The following is a 12,852-nucleotide window of genomic DNA, read 5'->3' as shown; positions in this document are numbered from 1 at the left end:
CACATTGTGTTTCAGCTTCAAATAAAACATGAATAATTGAGTTTGAAAATGGAATTATAAATAAATGCATTGGCATATATACATCCTAATGTATTATCCAGCGACAAATTCACTTTCATTTTGGTATAATAAAAAATGATAAGGATCGTGGATGGCTAATAGTAGTGATAAAGCATACTATATTTCCCTTTCTGTGTATAATGAGCAATTACTTTTTCCCATTTAAATTTCAAAAAGTGGTTTAATTATTGCTCTCACAGTTAGGTCAGTTTCAGAAATTTCAAAACATTTTACTTGTGATATAGTTTGTAAAAAAAGATTTGCTAGTTATTCCGTTTTAAGCAGGTGTTTTCTCACACAAAGTTGCAATTTCTTAAAGCCCCCTCTTTTTTTTCGGTTTGATTTATGCAAGGCAGCGGATCATGTTAATAGCTTTTACTATCATTTCATCTGTTATCTTCAACAATTGACTGAAATTTATATTGATTTACAAGTCTTGTGGCTCGTATTTCCTTACTATGCAAAATGCAAAAAATCTTAATTTAGCGCTGGTTTCACTCAGATGTTTTCATGAACAGGAAACTAGAAATTTGTTTTCGATGATTTAAAATATATTTAATTAGTACGTGCACCGTATAATTTTGGGGGACCGTCTCAAAAATAAGCAAAAAGAATGTAAACTTTTACAAGTCGTAACAATAAATTTATGGTATACCGCTTTTAGACAAAATGATTTTCTTAACTCTATTTAATCTCAAAGGAGCATTGTATTTAATCCAGCAGTGGTTCTTTTTAAATTATTTTCGTTTATGGATAGGTTCTCAGATTGAAGTTCCTTTGTCCTTGAATACATTTGAAAACGTGTTGTGAATTTTGTAAAAAGTAAACGATTTTTTTGATTAAATCTTAAAATTGAAATGCCAAAAAAATATAGTATAGAGAGGGAGAGTGAGTCATTTTAGCTTCTTTTGCCGGCCAGACATATGTAATTTCCTAAAGTCGGTTTATTTGTAAAAGAGGTGCTATTTATACGTGCGAAACCTGTGCGTCCGCTTCAGGTAATTTAAGGCAAATTAAAAATGACTGGATACTCCTTCACATAAAATCTCTTTAGGGGTTATATTTTTGTGATCGTCTTTGTTAGGAAATTTTAGCGGTTCTTATATTGTTCACTCTCATAAATCGTGTTTTTGGCATGTAAACAAACCCTCAAAGATATCTGTCTCGCAGTCCGTGAATATCACCCTGTGACAGGGTCGATTGTACTAATATGAATTTATTTATGAAACGTATCAAGAAGCGCTAGCGACTCGCTGATTGATGAACAACCAAAAGTGCTCTTGCACGTATCCCAAACAATTAGCTTTTCCTGTCGATGAAGAACTTTTTCAAACTGCGACGCGCTAAATTGTTCCCGGCAGACCCGTGGACCAATCAACGAGCGATTTCGATTCACAGTAATGCCATATTCCATGCACTGTTTTGAATCGAACTAAAAACATGGCGAGTGGGGAGGCAGTTCTTGAAAGACTAACGCACCCCGAGGTCGCAGATTTTTTAATTCGAGGAGCAAGATTTATCAAGTGGGACGAGGTACGTGGAGGTTTCTTCAAGTTGGTTTAGTTTTACATTTGAGTCACGCTATGTTTGTCGAGTGTGGCTTCGCCTCGGTCTCCTCCTCCATTTTTCATCATAAATGGCCGATCTTTAACTTAGTAATCTAAATTAATCTAGCTGCTTTGCAGATGCAGTGAAGCGGGTTCTCTTTCTTTCGTGTTCGGCTTTCAAAATATTCGCATATTACTATACAGGAAGTATTTGCTATTTTGTTGTGAAACCGGCCGTTTGTGAGCAATACGTTGTGTACTTGGATGGCTTCACTTCCTCTCGCGAACATTAAAATATTTTCGAACTGGTGCTTTTAAATTACAGGATTCCACAGTCGGCCAACAGTGTACTGTCAAAGTAGATTCGGATGGCCATTTAATTTATTGGCGAGCTGAAGATAAGGTGGGTAAACTAAACCAAATGTAATGCTAGACGAAGAATAACAGTACAATTTGTATTTGTCTGGCTCGCGCTTCTGTGTGCATTCTGCATTTTGCAGATTTGCAGCAAATTTTTGGAGCAGTGCGCGCAAAAAAAAAAAAACGTCTGTTTATGAGCCGATATGTTGCTGACAAGTGGCAAGTTATTGTGATCATATCTTCTATGGTTCTGTTTAGAAAGTGTCTCGGTTTACACAAGCTCTCTGAAGCCCTTCATCTTTTTGCATTCACTCTACAGGAAACGGACTTGCTAGAGCTCTGTTTTGTTCGGGATGTGAGGACCGGAAAATCCGCCAGAATTCCGAAGGTTTGTGAAAGTTTAGTGTATACTTAGTTAAAGTTCCGAAAAAACAGTATCCACAATTTTCTCTTTTGCTGATTAATAATTTCGATCGTTTATACTTTTTAAGGTTTCTGCACGACTACGGTTATCCTAAGCGAATATCATTCACTACAAAGTGAACATGTGCTTTGTGAAAGTCCTAGCATGGTCATATTTGGTACTTTGCTTCGAGGTCTTTTGTAAATAAACAATAATTTTTCTCGTCCGCTTTTATGTATATATAAAGAGGCACTCGAAAATATTCCTACTATAAATGCTAATTCCAATTTTTAGTGCATTAGAATTTCAAATTTAGCGTTTGCAGTTTTGTACTAAATTTGCTCGCCGCAAAAGGGATTTAGTAATTATAGGACTTGGTTTAGCCGCTTTGTCGAATTTGCAAAGCTTATAATCCCGTGATTGAATGCTTTTGTGCTAAGGATCTCAATATTTAGGGCATTTTCAGATGGAAACTTTGTATTTTCGTGTTGTTTTGTGGCGGAATAAATTTTTTGTTTTGACCTGACGGTAGCTTGTCAGAACCGGTATATTCCGAGTTAAACAAAATGCTAGTAGGCTATTCTTTAAATTATTTATTGTTTTCTTTTGTGAATATTGCCTAACAATTTTATGCACTCCCATATGGGAAACTATTGTTAAATTTTGATCTGTTTATTTTTTGCCGAGAGAAAATTACGAGCGAAAATATTGTGGCTGGCTTATATGTGAACTTTAGTCAAAATCCATTATACTGAAATTCTCGTTAAAAGCATTATTCCTATAAATTTTGTCAGTTAATTTTCTGTGCAAAATCATTAAGAATATGGAAACAGCGTTTTACAATTCTTACTATAGCTTCTCAGGGCTAAATTTTAACAAGAATTTTGCCGTGATGTTGGTTCTCTATTGTTTTATTTGGAATTAAAACTTAAATTTCAAAGCTCCCTTCAGTGTCATTTACAAGTTGTCTTCTAAGAAGAAAAAATCAAACTATTTTATCATGTTTGCCCGATAAATATGCAAATTTAGTTCACTTTTGTAGGAGAAAACGATTTTAATAACAAAAGCTTTATTTTGATTTCCAGAGTTCAAAAATATTACTTCGTGATATAGATCTTTTTTTTAAGTTCTACCAAAAATTGTGTTTTGTTTTGCTTTGTAAACTATTGTAGTTGCATTCTGCCAAAAAAGCATACTTTTGGAAAGAAATACAAGATTGTTTCCTTTTTTTAACTACCCAGCTTGGGGTTGTACTGTAATTTGAGTAGACCAGCATTTAGTTGCTAATGATTTGAGGTAATTATGGAGTATTTATTTTTGGCGTGGGACCTTGATTGCAAACACTTAAAGTTCTTCTTTCTGAAGAAATTAGTCATTTATCTCCCATTCAGTAAATTACACATTTTTTTTACAGACTGTGCCTACAGGATAGAGCGAAGCATACGTGTAGATTTAACATTTCATTTTTGTTGGAAGTCCACCGGTTTCTCATTATTCAAAAAATGTAAAAAAGCATTAGTTGTTGAATAATTTAAATGGAAATTTTAGGGTTTATGTTTTTAATTATGACCCCCAAATTAATAACTTTCTGAAGTTCAATTGCTAACGATAAGATGGAATCAGCAGAATAATCTAGAAATATTTTTTATGTCTCCCTCATGTTGAATGTTATAGTTAATGATTATCCTGTGAAATCGCGCAGAACATTGCCTGTTACTTTTGACCGAGTTGGTTAAAATCAGAGGCTATTCCGTAAGATTGAGCAGGATAATTGTTTTAATATTCAACACATTGATAACAAAGCACAGTTTTATCGCAGAAAAGCTGGAGACGATCTTCATTTTGCCATTTTTCTCTGCAACACACAAAATTTTGTATATCGCAGGGCATCTGTTGACTACAAATGACGAACATTCAGTGCACCATGACCATATTTGGGCAGTGTTAACAATGTGTTTAATAATAATCAGCGGCGTTGAACAGACATTTCAGTTGAATTGCAGAGAGGAGCTTTCTGAATATGGTGGGGGTGGGGTGGAGGATTGAACTGAGATTCCTCCACATTTTGCCGCGGAAAATGGGTTAATTTTTTTAGGTAATTTGGTAACAAACATGGTATCTGTCTTGGGACGTTATTTTGAAATTTGACTGGTCTTAATGCAATCTCCAGATGGCATTAAGTAAGCTGTTTACTTTGTAACTAGTGTATGCATTAAACTGTGCTTAACTTTGGCTAAAGGTAAATCTTTTTGGCAATCAAAATTTAAACATAGATCTTTTTTTTAAGTTAACTTCCATTGCACAAATGCCACACATGACATTCAAATCCTAGCAGTATACAGGATGTTTGTCTCATGAACCTAGTTTAATGACCTTTGTTCCCACAAGTCTACTGTAGCTCAGTGGTAGAGCATCCAAACTAGTAATCAGAAGGTCTTAGGTTCGACTCCTGATAGGAGAACTCGGATTTTTTTGCAAGTATGCCTGTGTCACTTACTGAATAATACATCATTCTCATTTGTTCACCAGACTTAAAATATTCCATCACATTTATTCCATTGCACATATGCCACACATGATATTCCAATCCTAGCATTATGCAGGATGTTTGTCCCATGAACCCCACGAGACTCCTGTAGCTCAGTGGTATAGCATCTGGAAGGTCTTAGGTTTGACTCCTGATAGGAGAATTCAAATTTTTTTCCGAGTATGCCTGTGTCAGTTACTGAATAATACATCATTCTTAAAATTTAAATGGTTTGAAATCTTTTTAAAAGATACTTGTTTCTTATCAGCAGTTGTGGGTGCTTAAGTTCACTGAAGTTTCCTTTCAACTTAAAATATTTCACAACAATGCATTACATGTTTGTTACGAAATTTGGTCATGCTTACATGTCACCTCATCATGCTTAGATGCAACTAACAGTATACCGAGCTTACAACATTGCATGGCTTATTAGACCATACCCAATTTTTCAGTCTAAAATGGCTAGAAATTCATATCCTTTGGTGTGGGGTTGAGGGTGTGCAAGAGTAACTCCCTGCCCAGTGGTTAATGGATTGTATTGTGTAGTATAAAAAAATAAATAAAATAAATAAAAAAATCAAAGAAATCACTTTATTTCAATGTCAACATATTTATAGTGCAAAAACAGGGACACTTTCCAGATCAAATTGGAATTTTGTTCTACTATTGGTTTTTGAGGAGAGGGGAAAACTGGAGAACCTGAAGAAAAAACTCTCTGAGTATGGACAAGAACCAATAACAACTCAGCCCACATATGACACCATGTCCAGGAATCAAATCTGGGCCACATTGGTGGGAGGCGAGTGCCTTCACCACTGTTTCAACCCTGCTCCCCTTAATGTAGTATCATGAACTAGCCAACAACAATGCATGTCTACTTTACATTGTATCTGCAGTGAGATTGGATGTAAGAATATAGAGGTGCCTCTGGCTGATGCTGTTTCAGAGTCACCCCTTAAAGGGGAAGTCTCATGGGGTTTTTACCTGTTTGGTTAAAAATGGTGAAATAAGACCTTCACATAGCTACAAAACAATTTTGGAACAGCAAGAGGAATTGGATCAACTCAATTCTTGAAAAGAACAACTCGTGATCTGTTCTAGCGCATTTTGAAAACAAAAATGCAAGAACTTGAAAACGTTAGCCTAACATTTTCACATTTCAATCCATTCCGACCTACTCTGTCTCTAGCCAGAAGCACTAATCAACAGTTTTGTTGCACTAGGATGATAATTTATAACAAAAGTAGACAATTATTTCATGTTTCTTTTGACAGACAAGCATTTTTGGGTTTTGAAATGACATGAAATTTACGTGATACTTCCCCTTTAAGTAGTCGCCAGCATCTATTTTCTCCTTATAATATCACTACTCATTCCAAAATAAAGATGATGAGACTTTAGGAAATTAGCATCAGAGATAAAATGTTGCGATACTGAAACAAATTCTCCCAATCGGTTCAATAACAAATATAAAGAAAACAGGAGGAGAAGATGCATGTTTAATATTGTGCCTTGGTCTTTATAGGAACAAAGGTTGCGGGATTCACTCAAATTTGGCGGGTCTGAGGATGATTTGCTTCAAGACAAGACAATAACAGTTGTGCATGGGTCCAACATGGTGGACATTGTTTACGTGAACTTTGTTTCTGCTTCAGTGAATGTTGCCCGTGAATGGACAGATGCGTTAATGAATTTATCACACAATCTCTTGGCTGTGAATGCATCACCTATGACCTTTCTTGAAAAACAGTGAGTTGTGATATTTCATGGTAGGCAATAAGTTTTACATGAAACAAAGACAGCAGGGAATATTCATATTAAGTGAATCAGCCATATTTTCACATAGGATCACTGTAATGACCTGTTATATCAAAGGAACAAAGTAAGTCAACATATTAAAGCAAGATATAACATACTATGCGAAAATATGGTTCACCGGAGAGGATTCGAACCCCGGAGGAGCGACCCCGTGATCTTAGTGATGTAATAAGAATAAGCTTTGCTATTTCATCCGCTGTCACTGTAGGTGAACAGGAGACTGGAGTCAAATCCTCGCCGGTGAACCATATTTTCACATAGTACATTATATCTTGCTTTGACGAGTTGACTTACATGTAATAAGTTTAAAACTAAGAATGGCAGTCACTTGTGTTACAGTGGAACTCTGCTTTTTAGTTTTCCTGCGATTTACTCTTGGGGTGTTTCCTCAAGGCTTAGTTGGAGGGTTAGGGGGAGGGTACTTGGGTAGGAGGATGCAGATGGGTTCCATTAAGCCTGGTTTACATGTATGACACAAGCATAAGCGTAAGCACAAGCATAAATAAAAGAAACTTGCGTGTAAACGGGTGCAACGCAAGCATAAGCACCTTGTGCTTGCGCTTGTGCTTATGCTTGTGTCGTCCCGGTTTATACATACGACGCAATGATGCAAACATAAGCACAAGCACAAGAGAATGGAACAATTTCCATTCTCTTGTGCTTGTGCTTGCTTTGTTGCATCGTACGTGTAAACTGGGACGATGCAAGCATAAGGACAAGCGCAAGGAAAGGAAACTGGAAAACAGTGACAGGTTGTCAGCATACATTCTAGTCCACCATGTTGGAATCAAATCTCACACTAAAAGATGGCCCGGCTGCATGATTGTGCCAAACTTTTATACTTCTGTGCTTGTGTATGTCACCTTATGCTAAAACATAAGCATTACATTGCACGTGTAAGCATCCTTGTACTTATGCTTGTGCTTATGCATATGCTTGCGTTGTACTTGTAAACCAGGCTATAACCATTACCCTGTGTATGAAGGCAATCTTTGATTTTCATTCCTGATGAAAAAAAATTGTCACACTGTGGCAACTTTTTTGACAAAGTCACAGGATGGTGCTGTAGTCGGAATTTACTTCCTACGCAGTGTTTTTTATTGCAATTTTACCTTGTGCTAATATTGTGGCAGACATTGGGAGATTGGTTTTTGAAAGTATCCTACCACTCTGGATGTCTAAAGGGCGATTTACATGGAACGACTGTCGCATGCGACAAGCTTGCGACAGATCCTCGACACAAATTGTTTTGTGTAAATGAAACCTACAACTCGCTTATGACTGTTGTTTACGTCACAAAAAAATGTCGTAGGATTTTAAAACATGTTTCAAAATCCTACGACAATCATAGGTATAGGCAGTGTTGAGTGTGACAAGAGTTGTGTGTGATGTTTGCATGACGTGAGCAGCTTGCCCTCCAGAAACCGCATGCGACAGTCATAAGCAAAAGTTGTACTGTCTAAATCGGCTTTGAGGCATTCACTTTTCAATTAATAAATTTGAACCTACTCCAAAAAAAGATTCTGTCCCATCTGAGACAAAAAGAAGTTAAATCACTGCATGTCCTGTTCAAGACAGAAAAAAGAAATGCTAAAACGATACCCTACCAGACCTCATGTACTGTAAAACCAGAAGAGCAGGATAATGAGAAGCTAGAACTAGAAGTATTACTAGTCACTGTTTTGGAAGTTGTTAGTTGCTGCATGCTGGGGATCCTGTGATAGACTAGCATTCCATCCAGGAGGGAGTAGTTATACTCCTAGTCACTTCATGTTGAGTATCCTGTGATGGACTAGCATCCCATCCAGGGAGGAGTGGTAATACCCCTAGTCACTTCATGCTGGGTATCCTATGATGGACTAGCATTCCATCCAGAGGGGAGTGGTAATACTCCTTAGCCTAGTCACTTTATGCTGGGTATCCTGTGATGGAATAGCATCCTATCCAGGGAGGAGTGGTAATACTCCTAGTCACTTCATGCTGGGTATCCTAGGATGGACTAGCATTCCATCCAGAGGGGAGTGGTAATACTCCTTAGCCTAGTCACTTCATGCTGGGTATCCAGGGGAGAGTAGTAGTACTCCCAGTCTCCTCATGCTGGGTATCCTGTGATGGACTAGCATTCCATCTAGAGGGAAGTAGTAATACTCCAAGTCACTTCACCCTGGGTTTTCAGTGTCATGGAACCAGAGATGTTGGAAAGGCAAGTACAATTGGAAGTATGATTCAAATGTACTGTCTTTGGAGAGGGAGGCTTGTTTGGTTCTTTCTTTGCTTCCAGTTCCTAAGCCTTCCTTGGTGAATCTCACCACAATATAACAGTATAATGAAACATGTGTATTACCACTTCTCAGGGTTAGGGGCTTTTCCGTGGTAAGAAAATGAAGTAAACATGAATAAATAAAATTATACTGAAATGGTTTAGAAGCCTTATTACAAACTACTCAATAAAGTAATGATTAAAATGAGAATAAAAATTACAATAAAATCAGAAGAATAAGAACAGACCGATTTTACTACAAACTAGAAGTGCCCAGAATATTCAATTGACTCCCTCATTTGTTCCTGTCTCCCAGGTTTTACCATCTTTGCATCCCATTTTCTCTTCGTTTCCTGCCTTTCTTTTCGCTCTTCCTATCCCTGGACTAGAGCCGGCACTAATTTGCTTTATTGTTTTCCAGTTATGCAAAAATATGTGTACAGACGAATGCGGAAGGAAAGATTCCTGTGAGGAAGTATGTCAGCCTTGTGTTTATTCCAAATTATGCATAATATTGTGGTTTAAGGAATTTATCAAACACGAGGAAGAGTTTGGTGAACCAGCCAACCACCCAATGCTATGAAAATGAAATAGATAATAATAAGTACACTATGAAATTCTCGGAAAAAATTTTCCAAGCCCCCAGCAGGAGTAGAACCCATGACCTTCCAATAACTGGTCTGGATGCTCTAACCACTGAGCTATGGGTGACTCATAGGGTGAGCAGGTCACAGGCTTGGGGTTATAAGTCTTTGGACTTCGCATCTTGTGAATACACTGGACACTGATCATATAAGCAAGACACTAAATTACCTGCATCTCGCAAGCACATTATAAGTGTCAAAAGGCCAATTAAAAGTGCAACTCGATAAGTCCCAACTTGTATATTTAATGCAAGTTAACAAACAGCAGACAAATAATGTCAGAAACCAGTCAAACTGGTTATTTTTCTCAAACATATTAAACACTTCATTTAAAAATAGCATGCAAAAAACTGTGAACTCTAGACAATCTTAAAACAGTTCTGCCAAAAATAAAAGGCAAGTTATTATATTATAACAAACAGTTCAGCTGATGACATTTTGCTAAGAGTGCATTGTTTTAACTTTCAACAGAAGTGGGTTGAAACAAAGATTCACAGCTGACCTTTTTTTTAACCAAGTTTGAGATGTTTGGAAATTTGAATAGAACACTTATTCAAGTGTTTGATATAGCTTCTGAAACCATGAATACCGTAAATAAATTTCTTTCCAGCATAGTCATAATGTGTGCAAAAATACCTTGGTATAAGGAGGCACCAGTTGTTCTTAAAGGTTGAGAGATCCTAGCTGTTAGTCTGAGCACTGACCACAAGCTCAGCAGTTAAAGAAACATGTCATTCATTTTGAAACTGCCTTTTATTTTGCATTGCCAGCATTCTAAAATATGTAAGTTCGAGTAAAGAAGACAAGAAACGAGTGCTTGATGCTCTTCAGTCTGTTGGCCTTCCACATGGAAAAGTAAGTACTTTTAATTACAGTAGAACCAGGTCAAGCGTACCCCCCTAGATTCTATTAATGAATCTATTATTTGAAAATTGAAGCCGTTAGTCGTTTCAAGTATTCAAATCAAAATTCGATTTCTAATTGGATTATTCGAACAATGCATGAAACCACAAAACCAGGAAGCCCGCCGGAAAAAAACCCTTTTCAACATATTCAGAGCGGAAATTCTTGATTTGTGTAAAAGCGGATTTTCCAAAAAGCATTCTCGTAGTTTGCAGCAGTCAACGCATACTGTCAGAGAGAAAATTTGCCATTTTCAACCAGGTACGGTGAAAATGGGTCCTGTCGGGTAAGTTAAATGATCACTAAATCAGTGGACATTTTACGTTTATACACTGGCGTTTATTCCGTTAGTTGTTAAAAAAATGAGAAAAAAAATTGGAAGCGTTTTATCATAATAAGCAGTTCTCTTTTTGAGGTATATGCAAATTAATTCAGCGAAAAGTATGCGAACTCACAGTGAAAGATGTTCATTTCAGTTGACCTTCGACAATGGCAATGACCTTCGGCACATGTGTTGCGCTATTTTTCGCGGTATAATGGACAGTCTGATGAGATATATACCGTACTTTTCATGCAACAAGGTGGGTAATGCTATTCATGAAAGATAGATTGGAATTTTCAGCCCGACTCATTTCAGCAAGCGCTTGACTTTGTGCTCTTGCCATGACCAAATTTGCATAATGGCTTTAATATATGAACGTGTCAACAACATGCGGGAACAGTTTGAACGAACGAGCTGTTTCAAATGTACTGTAGTTTGAATTTTACAGGCTAGTGCTTTTACTGTTAGCGCGGATCAATGTTCAAATTAAAAGCCAATAAGAATCGAATTTTAATTTGAACATTGATGCGCGCTAACAATGAATGAATGAATGCATTCTTTGAAACGACTAATGGGTTCAATTTTCAAATAATAGATCCATTAATAGAGTCTAGGGGGGTACGCTTGACCTGGTTCGACTGTAATATATATTATAGGATCCTGTATCGATAATGCATATTTGTAGTTTTTTAGTATTTTTCGATCGATTGTACATTTGAATAATAATTATAATTATTAATTATACATTTTGTATTTTAGACTCTTATCTATTCTGATACTCGCATATCTAGTCTTTGTATCTATGTAAATACGCAATTCAGCTTTCGGGCTGCCAAGTATCTTATCAATAAAGTATCTATCTGTAAGTATCTATCTACCAATAATTCCTGTTTTGTAGCAATCAACATTATTTTTGTTTCTGTTTCTCCTCTAAATGTCAGTACAAGGTTTAGACTGCTGTTTATGAGAATTATGTATTAAGTCTAATTAACAAATCGACAGCAGTTTTCTATGGTCTATACTCTTATAGACCATAAAATGACGTCAAACAATGTTCAAAACTCAAGTGGAACCACGAGCCGCAGGCGAGTGGTTTCACTGCCAAGTTTTGGACATTTTATGGCGTCATTTTATGGTCTCCAAGAGTATAGACCATAGAAAACTGCGGTCGATTTGTTTTTTACAATAAGATGGAAAAAGTATGAGCGGAATTGACTATTTTTTTCGTTGAGAAAGCGCGCGTGTTACATCTGACGTCATTTTTATTGTCTGTACTCTTATAGACAATAGCTACGAGCCAATCAGCGCGCGAGAATTTGGACAGTTATTGTAAAAATAGACTTTGTTTAGTGAGGATAACACTGAACAGTCTGATGACTGACAAGTCTGTGGCCAGTTGATCACAGATTGAAATGGGATTTGGTCTAATACTTTAAGAAGCAAGGTACTGAAGTAGTGGCCATCTTGTTTTAATTCCTAAACATGCACTAACCACATGTGGTGCCATGTGTGTAGTTGAATTTATTTTACATGTTAGTGATCTTTGTTTTAATTTTTTTCCAGAATGATAATGTTAGCCCAGACAAATTTAGTTTTGAAGAATTTTGGGCATTTTATAACCGACTGTGCGACAGAAAAGACATAGACACAATATTTGCTGAAATGTAAGTGATCATGATTGCTGTTATGTAAATACATATAGAAGAAAATATTTGGCTCTTGGTCATGGTGTCAGACTGAGTGCAGTGAGGTCCATGGCCATGACTGAGAGCCAAATATTTTTCCGTCCAGCCTGACCCAACTCAAGGAGTACATTTTTTTATTCATGTGATCGATTAAACTTTTTATATAGTTGATTGAGAAGGTTTGATTATGAGAACAAGCTATGGATTTGAAAAGTAAAATTCATAATTATAATAAATGCTTTTTTCCCATTCAAGTCAAACTTAATTACAGTAGTGTTATGAGCGACAAAATTGTTTCAAATTGTTTTGCGCATTAGGCCATC

General features: G+C 36.6%; 1 protein-coding gene across 7 annotated transcripts in view; it reads left to right on the top strand.

Annotated features, from left to right (window-relative positions):
• Nucleotides 1-207: 207 nt before the first annotated feature.
• Nucleotides 208-12,852, top strand: part of LOC146481942 (1-phosphatidylinositol 4,5-bisphosphate phosphodiesterase beta-1-like) — a 46,488-nt gene continuing 33,843 nt past the window's right edge. For 3 of the 7 annotated variants that reach the window (XM_085108070.1, XM_085108069.1, XM_085108064.1), the window contains exons 1-7: nt 209-1,593; nt 1,933-2,010; nt 2,287-2,355; nt 6,423-6,646; nt 9,397-9,450; nt 10,390-10,474; nt 12,408-12,508. In XM_085108070.1, coding sequence (XP_084964196.1) covers nt 1,501-1,593; nt 1,933-2,010; nt 2,287-2,355; nt 6,423-6,646; nt 9,397-9,450; nt 10,390-10,474; nt 12,408-12,508 — 704 coding nt within the window. In that variant the 5' untranslated portion in view covers nt 209-1,500. Of the gene's footprint in view, nt 1,594-1,932; nt 2,011-2,286; nt 2,356-6,422; nt 6,647-9,396; nt 9,451-10,389; nt 10,475-12,407; nt 12,509-12,852 lie in introns of all 7 variants that reach the window. The other 4 variants (XM_085108068.1, XM_085108066.1, XM_085108065.1 and 1 more) reach the window with 4 other exon arrangements.

Source organism: Pavona decussata, unplaced genomic scaffold (genome assembly GCF_977016875.1).
Source record: "Pavona decussata unplaced genomic scaffold, jaPavDecu1.1 SCAFFOLD_48, whole genome shotgun sequence".
Taxonomy (NCBI): Eukaryota; Metazoa; Cnidaria; class Anthozoa; order Scleractinia; family Agariciidae; genus Pavona; species Pavona decussata.
The sequence above is the reverse complement of the archived record's forward strand: the minus strand, read 5'-3'. Positions and strand labels throughout refer to the sequence as shown.